Source organism: Strix uralensis, chromosome 28 (assembly GCF_047716275.1).
Source record: "Strix uralensis isolate ZFMK-TIS-50842 chromosome 28, bStrUra1, whole genome shotgun sequence".
Classification (NCBI taxonomy): Eukaryota; Metazoa; Chordata; class Aves; order Strigiformes; family Strigidae; genus Strix; species Strix uralensis.
The window spans coordinates 2,890,263-2,908,628 of NC_133999.1; the positions used below are offsets into that span (position 1 = coordinate 2,890,263).

At 61.7% G+C, this 18,366-nt stretch overlaps 3 protein-coding genes across 7 annotated transcripts in view; 1 reads left to right on the forward strand and 2 right to left on the reverse strand.

Moving 5' to 3' along the window:
* PEBP4 (phosphatidylethanolamine binding protein 4) overlaps positions 1-77 on the reverse strand; it is an 80,693-nt gene extending 80,616 nt beyond the window's left edge. Inside the window, exon 1 of the mRNA XM_074852467.1 lies at positions 1-77. The gene's annotated coding sequence lies outside the window, so the exon portion shown is untranslated.
* On the forward strand, positions 36-16,331 carry RHOBTB2 (Rho related BTB domain containing 2). 5 transcript variants are annotated; one of them, XM_074852438.1, is made up of 11 exons: positions 36-91; positions 3,470-3,547; positions 10,010-10,211; positions 10,414-10,517; positions 10,619-10,804; positions 10,903-11,927; positions 12,821-12,939; positions 13,024-13,174; positions 13,284-13,372; positions 13,538-13,643; positions 13,732-16,331. In XM_074852438.1, the coding sequence occupies exons 2-11, from the start codon at positions 3,489-3,491 to the stop codon at positions 13,968-13,970; spliced, it is 2,280 nt and encodes a 759-aa protein (XP_074708539.1). In that variant the 5' UTR covers positions 36-91; positions 3,470-3,488; the 3' UTR covers positions 13,971-16,331. The 5 variants fall into 5 exon arrangements, with proteins under 5 accessions (XP_074708539.1, XP_074708540.1, XP_074708541.1 ...); XM_074852439.1 differs by lacking the exon at positions 36-91 and adding an exon at positions 2,930-3,026; XM_074852440.1 differs by lacking the exons at positions 36-91; positions 3,470-3,547 and adding an exon at positions 4,976-5,164.
* Positions 16,149-18,366, reverse strand: part of LOC141935836 (tumor necrosis factor receptor superfamily member 10B-like) — an 8,628-nt gene continuing 6,410 nt past the window's right edge. Inside the window, exons 9-10 of the mRNA XM_074852463.1 lie at positions 17,902-17,983; positions 16,149-17,773 (exon numbers count right to left, since the gene is read on the reverse strand). Of these exons, the coding sequence (XP_074708564.1) occupies positions 17,481-17,773; positions 17,902-17,983 (375 nt within the window). The 3' untranslated portion in view covers positions 16,149-17,480. The remainder of the gene's footprint in view (positions 17,774-17,901; positions 17,984-18,366) is intronic.

Consider the following 18,366-nt stretch of genomic DNA (forward strand, 5'->3'; position numbering starts at 1 on the left):
CTGTCCAGGCCAGTTAGCACCTCGGGAAAGCGAAGGCAGCTGCTGGACCGGAGGGGAGAGCCACGGGACGGTGCAGAGCCGGTGCACGCAGGTAACCAGCTGCCAGGAGTAAATTTATCCCCCGTGTTTATCCACAGGGCTTTGCTGAATCCAGCCCTGGTAGCGGCGATGGGGTATGGCGAGGCTGAGAGATTTCCCCCCACCACCATGCTGGGGAGCTGCGGGGGGGGATGCGAAGGGGTGTGTGGGTTGAGGGTTTGGAAATGGGTGGGTGGGCTGCGCTGGGGCGGAGGGGGTTCATGCCACAGGAGTTGTTTGAAGTAGCCCCGGGGGGCTGTGGGGTGGTGCAGACCCTCCGGAGAGGGGGGGTGCTCTTAGCCCCTCGTTCCCTCGTTGCCCCTTGGCTCCTTTTCAAGCCATGGGGAATTGGGCTGGCAGGCCCCGACGGGGCTCTGCGGGGCATGTTGGTGGCCATCGGGGTTTCACGAGTAGCCCATGGCTGGTGCGGGCAGGGAGGAGGGTGCTTGGGCAGAGCCACGTGTGAGAAGCCACCAAGTTGTGGGAGTGAAGAGTCTTCCAGCACGGGGCAGATGCCACCCAGCTGTCCGACGGGGACAAAGCCAATAAAACCGGTGACTCTCCGTGGCCGCTGTTTGCTGCCTCAATGAGGGGTGTTGGTGGCTCCTGGCAGGTAGTCGGGACGTCCACGCAGCCACCAAATGCTGCCGTCCCCTCCCTGCCCGCTGCCTGTGCGCCATCTCCTGCTGCCTGCAGACGCCTGGCAAGGCAACAGGCAGCACTGCTGCCGCTTCGTTTGCCCGGGAGCCGTTGGGGTAGGAAGTGGTTTTGGGGGCTCGGGTGCTGTTTCACAAGCCCGGGCACGAGGTACGGCCGCTCTCCCGGGGGCTGCGGCTGGCAGCCGGGCTCTGCGGTGGGGAAAGGGGACGATGCTCCTGCTCACCCACCCCTGAGTCTCTGCCCCTGGTGCTGGCTGCGGGTGGTCTGACACCCCCGTGTCCCCTCTTTTCCTGCCTTTCAAACAACCATCGCCACTGAGACAGACCCAGGCAGCTCCTCCGCTCCCTTCCTCACCCCCCGGGTCATGCTGGGGGCTCTGGGACCCCAGAAGTTTTCTCCCTGCCCAGCATTACTTCTTCCCCTTCCTCTGCTCTCCATCCCTACTGGAGACAGTTGCTTAGAAACAGACTCTTTGTTCTTTGATTTTTTAATTATTTTCTTTTTAATGTGGAGATATGCAGGCCCCCCCCGAGCCCCCCCAAAACCTGCACCATGCTCCGTGCAGGGTGCTGGCTGCAGCCAGACCCAGGGATAAGACCCAGAAAGGTCCCATTTTCCCCCTTCTCGCTGGGCATCAGTCCCCAAGCTGCAGCAAGCCAGCCAGACACCCTCCCCACACCCATAGCAGCTCCCTGGGTGCAAAACGAGAATTAATTTCTCGGGGTTGTTTGCTGGGGGGGGTGATTTTCCTCTGCTGATGAAGAACCCAAGTTCGTTGGCAACACTATCAGCCTATTTTTTGCCCTGCTCTCCCCAGCAAGAGAACCAGGAGAAAAGGGAAACAGAGAAGCCACAGGATGCACCGTTATAAGAGGAACTTTCCCCAAATAGAAGCTTTTCACAGTTTTTTCACGAGGCGTCAGCAGCTCTTAATACTGTATGAAGCTGTGAATACTGCATGAAGCAGCGGGCCGGCGGGGAGCCTGTCAATGTTTCAGGCTGCAGCTGCAGCCGTCCTGCGAGCGTGGGGCCCTGCATGCCCAGAACCTGCATGGGGTGTTGGGGGGAAGCAGCTGGAGGAGCAGCCTTAGCTGCCATTTCATCTTGACAACGCTTTTTGCACCAAACAGGGTGGTAAATCCAATATATCCCAGCTGGAGGGTGCAGAAATCCTGCACGCGGGGACCACGAGCTTGAATTTTCACCCTGACCCGGTTTCTAGCTGCAAAAGACCCGTCTGGAGAGCTCCAGATGTTCATTAGCTCTGCGCCGGGGTAAAGGGAGGGATGCTTTGCTTGTGTAATATGTTGCATTTGATGCGAGTACATGGCTCCTTCTGGGTTTAAATATTTATAAACTGAGTGATGAATCCCTGAAATCCTGCGGCGCTATCGATGGCAGGATGAGTTACCGCCCGTGGCGGATCAGGTGGCCGTATTTCAGGGCTGGGAGACGGGATCCAGGCGTGTAGCTGGGCCATAACGTGCGCATGCAGTGAATTTCCAGAGCGCCCCAATCTCCTGGCTCGGAGATAGACCCTGTCGCTCTGGCAGGACAGGGGATGGAAGATGCAGAAATGCTCTTTTTGCTTGTTTTAGGCCTTTCCCTCTGGTATCAGCTCTTTCCTGGACTCTCCTTCCCAGTCTGCTCCCCACCAGTGCGGTGGCACATCCCATCGTGCCATCTCCAGCGGCACAGGGTCCCTTTGCCCCCCGTTGTTCCCCCACCACGGTGGGGTTGGGTTTTGCCATTTTTGCATTTGTCTGAGCTGCTTTTTCCCTCCCGGGTTGGCCGGCGAGGGAAGGTTGAGCTCTCCCAGTCCTGCTGATGGGGCTGGGGAGCCCGCGTGGATGCCTGGGGCAGCTGCCCTGAGCAAGGAGTCCCCTTGTAGCATCACCCAGGAAGAAAAGCTGCAGGATTTGGGGTTTTCGGAGCAGCAAAATGGAGAGGTGACCCTAATCGCTCTTCCAGGGTGGGTCTGGGGAAGGACTCAGCACTATGGTGGGTCTCGTAAACCCGCTCCCCCTCCCTGGCAGGAGCCAGGCATCTGCTGGGTTTGCCAGGAGCGAAGCCCAGGCTGGACTCTGCTCCAGCCTGACGTGTGCAGGCACCGTTGATCTGGTGACAGGAGAAGGAAGGGAGAGCCCTGCCTCGCTCCAGAGCTCGCCGGAGGGGAGCGTTGGCCAAAGCAAACATGCTGGAGGCCTTGGTGGGCTGCTGGCCACTAGCCTGGGAGCCCGGCACTGCTCGTGGCACCCGTGCCCGCACAGAAGGCTGTTAGCCCAAGGGTAAGGTGCTTGGAGCAGGGGGGGGTTACTGGGGGACCCCTCGAGCACCCTGGCCAGCCCCTGGGGCCGAGGGGAGGTTGTCACTGTGAAACCCAGCGCAGGGCTTCAGTGAAGGGGACGGGTCTGTGCGTGCCTGTTGCAGGTATCTGTATTTCTCCCCCTCGGCTGCTTTCTATGGTGAAGGTGGTGGCCCGGGGAGGGCAGCCCTGGCAGGGGGATGTAGGGATGGCAGGCAGAGACGCTCGGTAGATGAGGGACAACCCTCTCCCAACACAAGGACACTTCCTAGGTGGCTGTGCAGGATTTGCCTTCCCAAAGGACTTTCCGTCCCCAGGGTAGCGGGGTGACACCGTGCAGGAGCGCGGGGAGGCGGGGGGGTGGCTTTAGGACGTGAGTCCATGTTCAGGGTGTTTTCACAGAGCCCTTCTGCCCTCTCCTTTCAGAGTCGGCCAAGAGAAAGAGATGGAAACCCAAGGGAAAGGCAACCCCGACGGGAAGATGACTGCCATGGCTCACAGCCTGTAAGTACCCCCCCGCCCTGCGCCGGCTCCTCCAGCCTCCTGGTTCAGGTACTTTTCCTCCGGCCACTTTCTCCAGGGGACTTTGCTCTTTGCTCCCCTCTGACACGCACCACTGCGACGCCTCCGTTCCCCCACGGATAAGGCAGAAAATTCACAGCAGGGCTTAGGGCAAAGGCAGGTCTGCGGGGGCTGCGGGAACGCGTGGCCAGGGCTGCCGGAGGGCGTTGGGGTGTCTCCCCCCTGCTGCAAATCTGAGTTTGCCGGGGGGCTGCTGGCGAGGGAGGTGTTGCCTCGGTCTGTCGCAGCCCTTCAGGCCTCTGTAAGGTGAATAACGCTGAGCTCAGCTTTATATTTGGGGATCCGGGTGGGGGGCATCGGCGGGGCAGAGCTGGGAAGGCCGGGCAGGGGCGCGGGGAGCACCTGCGAGGGATGGAAACACTCCTGGCGTTAAACCCGTGGGAGTCATAAAGTTTATTGGGGAGGGCACGGCCGGAGCAATGTCCGCTCGTGTCTAATACCCAGAGAGTTTCTTCATTCCTTGCTGGGAAGGGGGAGATGGAGGGGGGAGGATGCTACGGGGTGAAAATAGCTGCTTGTTCCCAGTGGTGGAGGCTCCCCCGTTTGACCCCCAGCGCTCAGCCATCAGGTTTGGAGCTCTTGGCCTGGGAGCGAGGGGGATTACGGAGCCGGGCAGCCCTTTGGGACAAGTTCAAGAGGTTTAAATCGGCGAGAGCCATGGGAGCAGGGAGTAAACGGCCTTTTAATTACAGCCCTGCCAGAGGCAGCGGCGCTGAGGGAGGGGAACTCTCGTCATGCTGTGCCGTGCCGTGCCGTGCCATGGGCAGCTGTGCCGTGCCATGCTATGCCATGCCGTGCCGTGGGCAGCCATGCCGTGCCGTGCTGTGCCATGCCATGGGCAGCCGTGCCGTGCCGTGCTGTGCCGTGCCATGGGCAGCCGTGCCGTGCCATGGGCAGCCATGCCGTGCCACGGTGTGGGCTGGCTGCGGAGCAGTGGGCTGCAGTGAGGCAGCTGAGTCTTGGGTTTCTCCTCCTACGGCTGCGAGTCACAGCCACCAGCTCCGTAGATGCTCCCGAGCCCCTTCCCCTGCCCCGTGCCCTCGCCGATGCCTCCCACCGCCGGGTCTCTCCTGCCAGGAAAGGGCCCGGGCGAGGGCAGCAGCCGGGGTGTTTCGACTGCAAGTGACAATTGTGCTTTTGTTTTGCCTGGCAGGGAGGGGGGCAGGCGGGAATTCGGCTGCCCAGAGAGCTGCCAGGAACTCTTTATGCCACAATTAAGCACCTGCTACAAGAGAGCAAATAAAGCCAAATCATGCGGCTGGCAAACAAGCTTTACGTGTTCCTTCCCCGTGACCCACTCCAAGAAGAAGAAAGCTCAAAGCTGCAGCTCGGCTGCTCGCAGCTCCCGTTGCAGGGGAATAAATAGTTTCGCCGCGAAGCCGAGAGCTCTGCCGCTGGCTCCCGGTGCTGGCGTGGGCACGGAGGCAGAGCCAGGAGCTGCCTATGCCCGGCTCGAGAGCCAAAGGGCTTCCCCCTCCCCAAATAAGCGACTCCATCTCCTTCTGCTATGGAGAGAGAGATCCCCGTCCTGCGAGTTAGGTGAGGCGGGGGGCGATGCTGGGTGGGGGGGGTGCTGGGATGGGGGGGCCGTGCCGGGCGGCTGCGAGGCGAAGGTGTGAGGTGAGGCGAGCGCGGAGGTTTTGACGCCGGCTGACGCGGCCGTTGCATCAGTGTCGGCTGCGCCGCGGGCTGCCGGCCGGCCTGATCCGAGCGGAAAGGGAGCGGGAAGGGGGGGGCCGAGCTTAGCGTGGAGGAGATTGGGGGGGGGGGGGGGAAGGCAGCCGAAAGCCTTGGGAAAGGATGGCGAGGCATCACATGATGCGGATATACGGGGTCAGAGCAGCGGGGTCAGCGTGCCGGACGCCTTCCCGGCAGCCACGCTGCAAAGATGACTCTGAGTTTTTTTTATGCCCTGGGTGGGGGGGGGGGCAGGGCTGGGATTGGGGGGAGGGGGGCAGCCCTGGGGGGGCTGCAGGGTGAGGAAGGGGTTGCGAGGAGCGCTGCGGGCTGGGGTTCAACGGCAGGAATGCAGAGTGTGGCCTGTGCTTGGAGAGTAGGGGTGGATGGGGCAGGTCTGCCCCCCCCCTGGGAAAAACAGCCCTGCGAGGGGCTGGGGGTGCTCTGAGGGGGGGGGCTGGGGCTTGTGAGTAGCCACATGAGGGGTCTCCTTTGGCACAGCTGGGCTGTTGGCCCGGCAGCACCACACAGGGCTCCGGGGGGGGGGGGAAAAGGTGCTCAGAGGAGGGGGCAGACAGAGGGTGCACCCCTTCCCGGGGGTCAGGAGTTGGGGGGGACGAGGGAGAGTGGGGAGGTGGGATGCAGGGGGAGGATGAGGGTTGGATGCAGCAGATGATGGAGGGCGGCGGCGGGGAGGGGAGTTAGGGGAAGGATGGGGGTCCATCCAGGGTAGGGCTGGGGGGCAGGATGGGGGGGCAGGATGGAGACCCCTCCGGGGGGCGGGTTAGAGGCAGAATAGGGGTCCCCCACTGCAGGGCAGGATGGGGGGGGCAGGATGGAGACCCCTCCGGGGGGGGGTGGGTTAGGGGCAGGGTGGGGGGTCCCATGCGCGGCAGGATGGGGCACCCCGGCCCCGTTACCCGCCTGTCCCCCCCCCTCCCCTCCCGGGGACCCCCCCCCGGGTCTCTCTCAGCCAATGGGCGGTGTCGGGGGGGGGTGGGGGGGTGTCGGGGGCGGGGCCTCGTCGGGGCCGCTTGTTTTTTGTGAATGAAAGGCGGGGCGGCCCCGACTGCAGCGCGCCGCTCCGCGCAGGGCTGCTCCGCGCAGGGCTGCTCCGCGCAGGGCAGCGCAGCGGGGCCGCGGATGCGGAGAGCGGGGTGGCCGAGGTGCCGCTATGGGCCCCCGCGCCCCAGGCCCTGAGCCGCGCAGCGCGGCGCCGAGGCGCGCAGAGCCGAGCCGCGCAACTTGCGCCGTGGCCATGTCCGGAGGGGCGAGCCCGGCCCCGGCCCCTGGGAGCCGCCGCTTCGTCTGTGTTGGTGTAAGTACCGGGGGGACCCCCCGACACACCCCACACCCCCCCTCCCCTCTTCCCCGCCGTGCCCCGCTCCGCCTCCGCGCATCCCGGCCCGGCCCCGGCTGCCGGCGCGGGGGACAGTGGGGGCCCCTCCTTCACCGCCTTGCAATGCCCCCCACCCCCGGCCTGGGTGCCCCGAGCACCCCGAACCCCCTCGCAGTGCTTCCCACCCCCGGCCTGGGTGCTCCGAGCACCCCGAACCCCCTTGAACACCCCCCACCCCCGGCCTGGGTGCTGCGAGCACCCCTGGCCCCCTTGCAATGCCCCCCACCTCTGGCCCGGCTCCTCCCCAGCCTCCTTGCGATGCCCTGCACCCCAGATCTGGGTGCTCTGAGCACCCCCAGCCCCTTTGCAAAGCCCCTCAGCCGCTCCCAGTGCTCCCTGGCCCCCTTGCGATGCCCCCCGTCCCCAATCTGGGTGCTCTGAGCACCCCTGACCCCCCTGCAATGCCCCCCACCCCCGGCCTAGGTGCTCCCCAGCCTCCTTGTGATGCCCCACACCTTCGATCATGGGTGCTCTGAGCACCCCGAACCTCATTGCAAAGCCCCTCACCCAGTCCCACTGCTCACCAGCCCCCTTGCAATGCCCTGCACCCCCAATCCGGGTGCTCCGAGCACCCCAAACCCCTTTGCAAAAGCCCCTCACCCCCTCCCAGTGCTCCCTGGCCCCCTTGCAATGTCCTGCATCCCCGATCTGGATGCTCCGGGCACCCCCCCAGCCCCCTTGCAATGCCCCACACCCCCGATTTGGGTGCTCCGAGCACCCCTAACCCTACTGCAATGCCCCCCACGCTCTCCCGGTGCCCCCCGGTGCCGTGGCCGGGCCCGGCCGTTGCTGCAGCCCCGCTCGGGGCCCCGCTCCCGCATCGCCTCCCCGCCGCGGCCTGCACAGCCCCGGCTGCCTCCGCGGGGGCCCCCCGAGCCCCATCTCGCCCCCACCCCACAACTGACAGGAGGGTCACGGGAGGTGCCATGTTATTTTTGGGCGTCGCTGCTGTTTCGGGGAGGTTTCCCCCCGGTTTGGGGGTTCTCCTCCCCTCGAGAGGTGCGGGATGGAGGATTTTTAGCCTGGGAGTTGCTAGGCGACAGCTCCTGGGGTGATGGTGCAGTTGCCTTGGCAACCGCAGGCTGGGCAGCCTGGAAGGAGCAATTTTGGGGTTCTCCTTGAGTGAGGGGGGTGGAGTGTGTGTTAACTGGGTGCCTGTGGTTTGGGTGGGGGGCTGCAGCGGGCAGGGAGAGCGGGGCTGGGGGAGCAGCTGGCTGGAGCAGCCCTGCTCCCCAGGGAAGGGCTTTTACTGGGGGGGGAGCTCCAATGTCTGGGCATCTCGGGTTATTTCTTGCTCTCCGACGGGTTTCGGAGCTGTCCCCGGGAGAGAGACGGTGGTGGGGAAGGTGGGAAGGGGGGGCTGCGGAGGGGGTGACAAGGTGCTGCCGAAATTGTCCCTGCAAAGAGGCTCAGCCCCTTCCTGGGGCGATATCTTGTGGGTGGGGGGCTGCAAGCCACCCCCGCAGGGCCACCGGAGTTCCCCGCCGTGATCCTGCTTTATTCAGAGCCCTCATTTTGTGCCCGCTGCTGTCCCCCTCTTCCTCTCCTCGCCCACAGGCGCTGATCCCATTAGGATTTAGCCCTTAATTCCCTCGGGGCGCTGGACTTTCCAAGCAGGCTCCCAAGTCCCCGGCGCTGGGCTGGGTGCGGGCTGAGCTCCCCGCGCGGGGCGAGCATCCGAACTGCCACCCGCAGTTGTCCTCTCCACGTGCCTTCCCCCTTCTTCCACTGTCTGAATGAGCTCAGCCGACTCGGGCGCACGCCTGGCCCTAAAAATAACCGCAGCGAAGCTCCCCCAGCACGAACAACCTCCCCGGAGATCACCCGGCCTTGCCGAGCAAAGCTGATCCCTGGGAGGAGCAGGGCACCGGGGACGGCGACGGATGCGGGAGGTGAAAATGAATTTCTAGGGCCTAACGGGGAAGGAGACAACCTGCCCTGACTCCTTTTTGCCGTGCAAATCCCAAGGAGGTTGATATTTCTGGTTTTTGAGGCCCCGCATCCCAAAGGATGGAGGGGACGTGGCACGCGGCGTCAACTCCTCGGAGAAGTTTTGCCTTGGGACCAGCCGATGTCGAAGCGCTGGCACCTAAAGCCACCTGGACTCGTGCCACCCGCCTTTACCTCCGCTTGCCCAAAAGGCTTGTGGCTCAATCCTGCACGGTGCTGAGCCCTCTCACGTGCCGTCTCCTCCGGGCTGGCATAGCCAGGTGTGCTCAGCGAGCTTGCGCACGGGAGGGAGGTGCTAACATTGGAAAGTCCTTGCCAGGCTGCTAGTTTAGGGAGCTGCGTCCGTGGTCCCCGCGTGCAGGGCTCGGTTGCCATCGTTACCGGGTATTTTAGCTCCCTGCCTTTGCGCTGGTGGTTTATTATAGCAGCTCGGGAGGCCGGTGCCAGGAGGGAGTGACAAGGGGGAAGAGATCTGTGGCTTTGGGAAGTTCAGAGCAATTGGGATGTGGGGTTGGTTTTTTGTTGGGTTTTTTTTTTGTCCTTCTCCCCTTCCCTCAATCTCCTCCCCGCTCTTCCCCTCTGGAAATCCCGTAAATCCCAGGCTTGATGCTGCGATGAGTTAATTTTGGCTGATTTAGGCTCTGGGGCTCTGGGTGGGTGAAGGGTGACACGCCTGCCCGCAGGATACGGGCGCTTCGCAGCACCCACAGCACCAACCTCCCTCTGGTCCTGGGAGGTGCTGGGAGCCTTCCCAGACCCGATGGCTGGAAATACAACGAGTTTCTTCTTCACTGCTCTTAGCTGGGAGCAAATATCCCCTCTGGGAAATGGGGTGGGGGAAAAGGGGGCAGGCGGGTGTCGAGGGACAGACCTGGTGCTCCCCCGAGGCGGGTGGCTGGAGGGACTGGCAGTGCCCGGGTGTATGCTCGGGCGGGCGGATCTGGAAGCTTCGCTTGGAAACGCTGGAGAGGGAGAAAGGGGAAAGGAGGAGGGAAAAAAAAAAAAAAAAAAAAGCCTCATCTCACATGAACAAGCATGAGCCAGGGCCGGAGAGAGAGACAGGGAGGGAGGAGGGTCGAATCTAAGGCAGGGCATGTGTCTGACGTGCGGCAGAGCAACGCACGCTGCCACGAGAACATTAAATTTTAAAGGGGACTGGCGGGGAGCGCGAGCCGGGGAGGGGTGGGCAGCTGCCTTCGCTTGCTGCCTTCGCTGGGGGCTGCGGAGCTTCCCCCGTGCTGCGAGCGTGAGGATCAGCAGCATCTTGCTGCTTCTCCCCCCTCAGCATCCCGTCCTGTCTGGAGACAGCCCCCCCCCGCTTGTCCCGGCGACTGAACCCCCCCGCTTCCCCCCCGCAGGTCCCAATTAATGGATTCTGACATGGATTATGAGAGGCCAAACGTAGAAACTATCAAGTGCGTCGTGGTCGGGGACAACGCGGTGGGCAAGACCCGACTCATCTGTGCCCGCGCTTGCAACGCCACGCTGACCCAGTACCAGCTCCTCGCCACCCACGTGCCCACGGTGTGGGCCATCGACCAGTACCGCGTCTGCCAGGAGGTGAGGGCTGTTGGGGAGTGGGGTGGGGATGCCGGGAGGGCTCGGCTCACCGATCCCCCACGGGAAGCCCGAGGAGATGGAGTTTTATCCTCCCAGTGGGGGAATTGTGAGTTACTCCTCCGTATCCTGTGCCTTGGGTGGACAATCCCGCTCTTGCAGGGCTCGAGGAGTCAGGAGCTGGATGGTGGTTCTGTTCCCGCAGGTGCTGGAGCGCTCCCGGGATGTGGTAGATGATGTTAGTGTGTCCTTGCGGCTCTGGGACACCTTTGGTGACCACCACAAAGACAGGCGCTTCGCCTATGGCAGGTAGGGGAGAGGCAGAGCCTCGTTGCTACCCTGGGCAACGCCAAAACACGGTGGGGTTGGCTCCATCACCAAGCTGGACCTTGACCTTCCTCTCCTCACAGGTCCGACGTGGTGGTTTTGTGCTTCTCCATCGCCAACCCCAATTCCCTCCACCATGTGAAGACCATGTGGTACCCAGAGATCAAACACTTCTGTCCCCGCGCGCCCGTCATCCTGGTGGGCTGCCAGCTCGACCTGCGCTATGCCGACCTGGAGGCCGTCAATCGGGCCCGGCGACCCTTGGCCAGGTGGGACTCTTGTGCCCCGGAGTTGTCCGCGCCTGCCCGATGCTTTCTCCTTATCATGCATCTGGAGAGGTCTCTTCGTTATCTCCTCTCTTTTTCAGGCCGATCAAACCTAACGAGATCCTTCCCCCAGAGAAGGGGAGGGAGGTGGCCAAGGAGCTGGGGATCCCCTATTACGAGACAAGCGTGGTGGCCCAGTTTGGCATCAAGGACGTCTTCGACAATGCCATCCGTGCCGCCCTCATCTCCCGCCGGCACCTGCAGTTCTGGAAGTCCCACCTCCGCAACGTGCAACGGCCTCTTCTCCAAGCCCCCTTCCTCCCCCCCAGGCCCCCTCCGCCCATCATCATCGTCCCGGACCCCCCTTCCAACAACGAGGAGCGCCCAGCCCACCTCTTGGAGGACCCCCTGTGCGCGGACGTCATCCTGGTGCTGCAAGAGAAGATCAAAATCTACGCACACAAGATCTACCTCTCCACCTCCTCCTCCAAATTTTACGACCTGTTCCTCATGGACCTGAGCGAGGAGGACCAGCAGAGCACCGCGGGGCACGGCTTCGGGGTGGCCGTCACTGCGGCCGCCGAGCGGATGCTGCACCAAGAGGAGAGGCACCATGGGCGGGATTTCCTCCTCCGAGCTGCTAGCTTTGATATCTGTGAGAGCACCGAGGAGGCCGGATCTGGCCAGCGAAAACCGTGCCTTAGAGCCTCCACCAGTGATGGGATCCTGCGGGGCAACCGCTACGAGAACGGGGAGCGTGGGCTGCGGCGGGGAAGGGACCTCTCCTCTTGGAGCCGGGCTTTCACCAGCATCCAGGAGGAGATGGCAGAAGACCCGTTGACCTACAAGTCCAAGCTCATGGTGGTGGTGAAGATGGATGCTTCCATCCAGCCAGGTCCTTTCCGGGCCGTGCTGAAGTACCTGTACACAGGGGAGCTGGATGAGAACGAGCGGGACCTCATGCACATTGCTCACATCGCTGAGCTGCTGGAGGTGTTCGACCTCCGGATGATGGTGGCCAACATCCTCAACAACGAGGCGTTCATGAACCAGGAGATCACCAAAGCCTTCCACGTCCGGAGGACCAACCGGGTGAAGGAATGCCTGGCCAAGGGGACTTTCTCGGGTACGACTCCAGGCCGAGGGACCCCCTCTCCCTTCTTGGGGGGGCTCTGCTGGATGGATGGGGGGCTTGGAGCTCCTGGCTTTGCCCCATGCGTGAGCAGGTCCTCACTCGCCTTCCCTGGGCTTTTTGGTCACACTTTGCATTTCTGGGATTTTTATGGGGTTTTTTTCACCAGAAAGTGTGACTGTAGTGGCCCTTCCTCAGGGTTTCCTGCTCCCCAGCCGCCTGACAGCTCTGTTTATTTACGGGAGAGCAGCAAAGGCGACTTCCTTCCCTCCCAGGCCCAGATTTTCGCAGGGTCATCTGATTTACGAGGAGCAACGTGCCCTTGGTAGGACTTCCCCAGCTTTCCACCGAGCACCACGTGCTGCCGGCTTGTGCCGCAATGCTGCGGGGTGACGTCCCGGGGGGGTGTGAATGTCCCAGCCTGCCTCTGGCTGAATTTGTTTCATGATGAAAGACCTTGATGTGGTCAAGCTGGAACTGTCAGGGGACAGATGTGAGCTGGCCCATGGCACACCTCAGGAAGAGCCCTGGTCCAGGGTGAGGAGCAGGGTAGGGCGGCAGGAGATCCCTGACATCCTGCCCAGCTCTCCCAAGGACTCCAGCTTGGGTGAGACATTTGGTTCCGGGGGTTTTTCCCTTTGCTTTCAAATGTGTCGTGGTATCTTGGGAAAATCCCTTGGAAGAGCCAAACCCCCACCAGGGCCCTTCCCTGAGCTCCTCTGAGCTGGCGGAGGATGCTGGGAAGAAAAAAAAAAAAAGATTTTTTAGGACAAATAATAGGATGTGCCAGGCTCTGTCCCCTTCTCTCTGTCCCTGGTGCGAGACATTTTGTGGCTGAGCCCTGGGTGATGGGACAGCCCCAGTAGCATCCCTCTGCTTGTCCCCAGATGTCACCTTCGTGCTGGATGACGGTGCTATCAGTGCCCACAAGCCCCTGCTCATCTCCAGCTGCGACTGGATGGCCGCGATGTTTGGCGGCCCCTTTGTGGAGAGCTCCACCAACGAGGTGAGGAGGGGCCCCAGGGCTTGTCCCGGGAGGGTGGGAGGGCTGGGGATGGCCGTGGGGTGACAGCCGGTGCGTGTCTCGCAGGTGGCACTTCCTTACACCAGCAAGAGCTGCATGCGGGCGGTGCTGGAGTACCTCTACACCGGGCAGTTCAGCTCCAGCCCCGACCTCGATGACATGAAGCTCATCATCCTCGCCAACCGCCTCTGCCTGCCGCACCTGGTGGCTCTCACTGGTGAGTCGAGGCGGCTGCAGCGGGACGGTGTCCCCCGCTGTCCTCAGGGCTTGGTGGCAGCACGGTGTCCCCACTGTCACCCCATCCCAACCCCGTGTGTCCCCCACAGAGCAGTACACCGTCACCGGCCTGATGGAGGCGGCGCAGATGATGGTGGACATCGATGGGGACGTGCTCGTGTTCCTGGAGCTGGCTCAGGTAGGACGTGGTGGGACAGGACCCGGTGCTGGCAGGGCTGGGGATGCACGAGGTGCTCTCCTGGCAGAGAGGACAGCCAGGTCTGGTCTGGGATGTCCGTGGAGGAATAGGACGAGTCCCTCCTGCTTCCCCCCTGGCTCTGACGTTGGGCTCCATCTCTTCCAGTTCCACTGCGCCTACCAGCTCGCCGACTGGTGCCTCCACCACATCTGCACCAACTACAACAACGTCTGCCGCAAGTTCCCCCGGGACATGAAGGCCATGTCGGGAGGTGAGCAGGGGCTGGGGCAGGATGATGTGGCGGGGGGGGGGGGCCTGGTGGTCCCAGCACTGCCCTCACCTCCCCCGTCTCCCTGCAGAGAACCAGGAGTACTTCGAGAAGCACCGCTGGCCACCGGTGTGGTACCTGAAGGAGGAGGATCACTACCAGCGGGCAAAGAAGGAGCGGGAGAAGGAAGACTACCTCCACCTCAAACGGCAGCCCAAGAGGCGATGGCTCTTCTGGAACGCCTCCTCCTCCCCTTCTTCCTCTCCTTCATCGTCGGCAGCCACAGCCTCCTCTTCTTCCTCTTCCTCCTCCTCCTCGGCTGTGGTTTGAAAGCCCATCCTTGCCCTGGCTCCAGCATCCCTGGGAGGAGACTGGGAGGAGGAGGAGGACGAGGAGGAGGAGGAAGGGTGGGATGACCTGCCCCAGCACCAGGCGTGGAGCGGATGCCACCGGCCGGAGCCCCGGAGGAGCCGGTGGCAGCGGGGGCCCGTCCCTGCGGAGGGGCTGGGGGCCGGGCGCCAGCCCCCGGCGCTCCTGGAGCCCTGCTCTCCCCGCGCCGCGGCTGCCCGCACGCTGCAGGGCTGGCAGAGACCGAGCAGCAGGAGAAACTCATGTTTACAGGAGCACGAGGGCTGTGTTGTGGTTTTATTTTGGGTTTTGTTTTGGGGTTTTTTTGAACATCGGCAGCATGAGGAAGAAGAAGAAGAAGAAACCCATCCCGCTGCCACTTTAATTTGTAACCACAAGCTGTGGGATAGGGTTGGTTTGGCTGATGGCATCTTGCCACCCTGGGCAGCCGGAGCCGCTGTGGGGGTCCTGCCACCCCCTTTGACTTGCAGCAGGGTCAGGCACAGTGCGGGGGACCCCGGTCCCCAAATGCCTCCAGGCACTGCAGCATCCCTCCTTCTACTCACAAGTGGGGTCTGTCCTAATTCGGGGAGTAGGAGGGGACAGGAGCCCTCTCCTCCCTGCCTCTTAACTTTTCATTTTTGTTTAAAAAGAAAACTTACAGCAAAAAAACAAAACAAAACAAAAAAATCCCAAACCCACCGCCCCGCAACCTGCCACACCAGAAACCAACCCCAGGCCCTGGCCTTGGGATTTTAGCCTGGAAGGCTCCATTGTAATAAATGGTATTTTAAAAGCCCAGCGTGGTCCCTGTGTGTTTGGGAGGAAGCGGCTGGACATGGGGCATCCTTGTCCCCTGCTCGGGGTGACACCAGCACCCCTTCTCCAGCGCTCCTGGGCCGGACAGGGACAGTGGAGGAGCGTTGCAGGATCCAGCCATCAAAAACGTTTGTGTGACGAGAGGTGGCTTCACCGTCGGATTAACTTTGCATGTCCCACCTGTGTCCTTGTAGGTGCACAAACACAGCGGGTACCGGCAGGAGAAGGCAGCGTGGCCCCGGGGGCTTTGCGGGCCTGCCAGGCAGGGACCCAAACCTCCGCTCGCCCTCCCCAGCCGGGAAGGGGGAAGCTCCTCAGAGCTCATCCCTGGCAGAACCGGCTGCTGGAGCGAGCACGTAGGGATGCTCCCGGCAGGGAAGCTCCCAGCGGCGGCCGTGTTGCTCCAATTCCCGCTGGCCTCGGTCGAGCACCTTGGAGTCACTCGTTTTCGTATGTTCATCCTCAGCCACGGATGCAGGAGCGAGGTTGCAGCTCCAGCGAGTTTACACGTGGTGGTTTCACACTTTGCAGCACCAGCGAGCAGGTAGGAATGACAAATTTCTTTCCCTTTTGAACCTGGGCGCTCGTCGCCGCTTCCAAGTCCTGTTTGCCTTCCCCAGGCCAGGACCCGAGCCCCTGGGTCCCGGCACTAAATCCTGCATGTGCCTGGCTCTGCAGGAGCTCCCTGCACGCTTCGGGGGGGGCACGCTGGGGCTGCCCGGGACAGCAGCTCGGGCATGAAACCTCCTGGCAGGTCCCTGAGAGCTCCTGCTTTTAGCACTTGCCCCAGAGCTGCATTCTCGATAAAAACCCAGTTGCGGTGCGATGGCAGGCAGCTGACGGGGGGTTTCTTGGGCGAGCAGAGCCCTTTTCTCACTAAACCCTGCATGGATTTGCAACGCAGCTATTGCACCACACAGAGCCCTGGCTGGGCGTAGCCGGAGCGGGGAGCACCGCAGCCCCCCGGCAGCAGCAGCTCCATCACAGGGGGGTCAGCGGCGTCACTTGGCCCCTGCACGCTGGAGGGACTGAGATTTCAGCCTCCTGCTTTTGCAGGCGACTAAAGAGCACAGGACTGGCGGCGTAAGGGGTAAAAGCAGAGGCCAGGTTTGCTGCTGAGGATTTTCCCTGGCAGCAGCAGCGCTGGTGGGGAGCGGTGCCGGCAGGATGCCGGCGTGGCAGAGCCCCGACACCGCGGGCTGGGTCCTCAGTGCCACGCAGAGCAGCTGCTGAGCATCTGGTCCAGCTCCTTTGGTGCCCACTGAAACCCAGAACAGACCATCGCCAGCGTTACGGCACAGCAAGGGGCGGGGGGAAATTAAAACAAAGATAAATCAGGAGGATTTTTTAAAAAGTTTATTCTTCCTTCATAAAGAGACGTGTAAAAACTGGAAATAGCAAACTGGCTGGGCCAGAGCTCTGTATAAAAACACACAATCATGCATAGTAAAAAAACAATACTATTTTTATATTAGCTTTTAAGTTAATATATGTACAATTACTAAATAAATACATAAATACAAACTGCTTGCATTTTCTAGACAGGGTTTTTTTCAGGTGTTGGTGATGAGGGGGGAGCAGGGGTGGCAGCAGGGCGCCTTGCAGCACGGGGAGGGGCTGGCGCTGCCCCTCGCCCTCCGCGCTGGGGAAGGTCACAGCGTGGTTTGGGGGTGGAAGGGACCCTAAAGATCATCGAGCCTGGCGGGTCCTGGTGGGCTGGGCTGCACGAGGAATGCAGTAGTTTTGCCAGCCAAGCCGTCCCTGAGCTATGTGCGAGAGGCAGGGCAAGGGGCAGAGCGTTGGAGGAGCCGTCCCGCCGCAGGATGGAGGGCGGGTGCCCACAGACACGCTCCGACCTCGGTGCGTTCACGTCTCCACGCTGGCTGGAGGCAGCAAAACCACCCCCCGGCCAAGGGAACGGGAACCAACCGACTCGGAAGGAGGTTTCTGGCCCAGCAGCAGTTTGCTGCCCACATTCCCCATCCTGCTGCGAGGAGGAGCTTGCCCGCTCCCCGCACTGACCCTTTCCCCAGCGATCGCAGAGCAGGTAAACCATTCCCACCCTCCCCTCAAAGTCCAGTTCCGAACCGATTCCTAACAGCAAGCAGAACCACTATCAGCTAAAACCCAATTCAGTCAAGAGCTTGGAGAAAGCAACCCAAGAACCCAGTTAATGCTTGCCCACCAAGCGTACAGTATTAAGCTTGCTTGGCCAGCTTAGAGATGTTCTACAAGCAGAAGCCATTGCATGATGTCAGGAACCACCCCCCCCCCCTCCAAAAAAAAGGATGATCCAGTTAAAAACCCCAGGGATGCCTGTAACCTGCCAAGGCCCTTCCCTGCGCTGCTCCGTGTAGTACCAGCGTTTCCAAGCGAGACAGTCCCGGAGGCAGCTTGCAACAGTTTGAGGCTCTTTGCATTGACCCAGTGAAATCAAGGCAGCAGCTGGGATTTCGTAAGGAAGCACCAACATTGAGCCCGTTGCTTCGGCAGAGAGGAGCACGAGGTTTGTGCTTCATGAGAGGATCAACTCCTCCAGGCTCAGCTGAACTGTACAATGGCTTCAGAAAGAAAAGCGCCACAGGAGAGCTATAAAAAGAAAAAACTCAAGTGTTCTTGGAGGTATTCATGTCTGCAGCTTGAAGTAAGTTGATTCAGGGCCTGCCCTGCTCCTCAGCTCACTTCATATTGGAAATATCCCTGCTGGACCAGCTTGGAGGAGATGTCCTCTGCAATCCCACCAAGATTGATCTGGTGCAGGGTCTCCAGCAGTGTGTTGACGGAGGCATCCATCCCTTGTCTGTTCTGCCACGTGTTGAGCATCTGGAAGAAAGGCTCCAGCGAGTACTTGTCGTTCATCTCCGCGAGGACAATGTCGTTCTCCAGCAGATCAAGGGCTCGGCCAAATCTCTTCCAGTCCTTGTAGGGGACGTCTTGGGCAAAGATGTCAAAAGAGCGTCGCAAAACTAGAGAGGGGGAAGGGAAAAGCTCAGAGAACAGGGTAGAGCACGGACAGCTGGGTCAGAAAGGATTTTGCCCCAAAAGCTCATCCCACAGGCTCATGCCAGCGTGTCCCTTGGGCCCCAACACTTACGGGTAACGGGGTCTTTTTCTGGCACCGGAACCAGATTCCTCCTGGGTTTCACACTGGGATCTGAGGACCTTGGCACCGTCACCTGGAAAGACAACGTCCTAGAGCACCCACCAAGCACCTGCACAAATGCTGTCCCCAGGGCCCATTAACAGGAGGGTTGGAGACCCTCTCCCTCTCTCTGGGGGCTGTTGGGGCAGGAGATCCCCACAACCCCTCCCCGGGACACCCGTTGTTTCCTCGCTTTGGGATGACAGCAGGCCACGAGCAGGGGAGAGCTGCCTCATGGGTCCTGGCCAGGGAGAGAAGAACTGTCTGTTTGCTCAGCATCAGCATTAAATTTGCAGAGGACTCTGGCAGCTGACTGCAACAAGCAGACTTTGCAGTCCTGAGCCCAAAACAAGGACAAGAAGACCCCTCCGTGTCTCTGTGCAGAAATCGTGCTCCAGCCCTGGAAGCCCCCCCAAG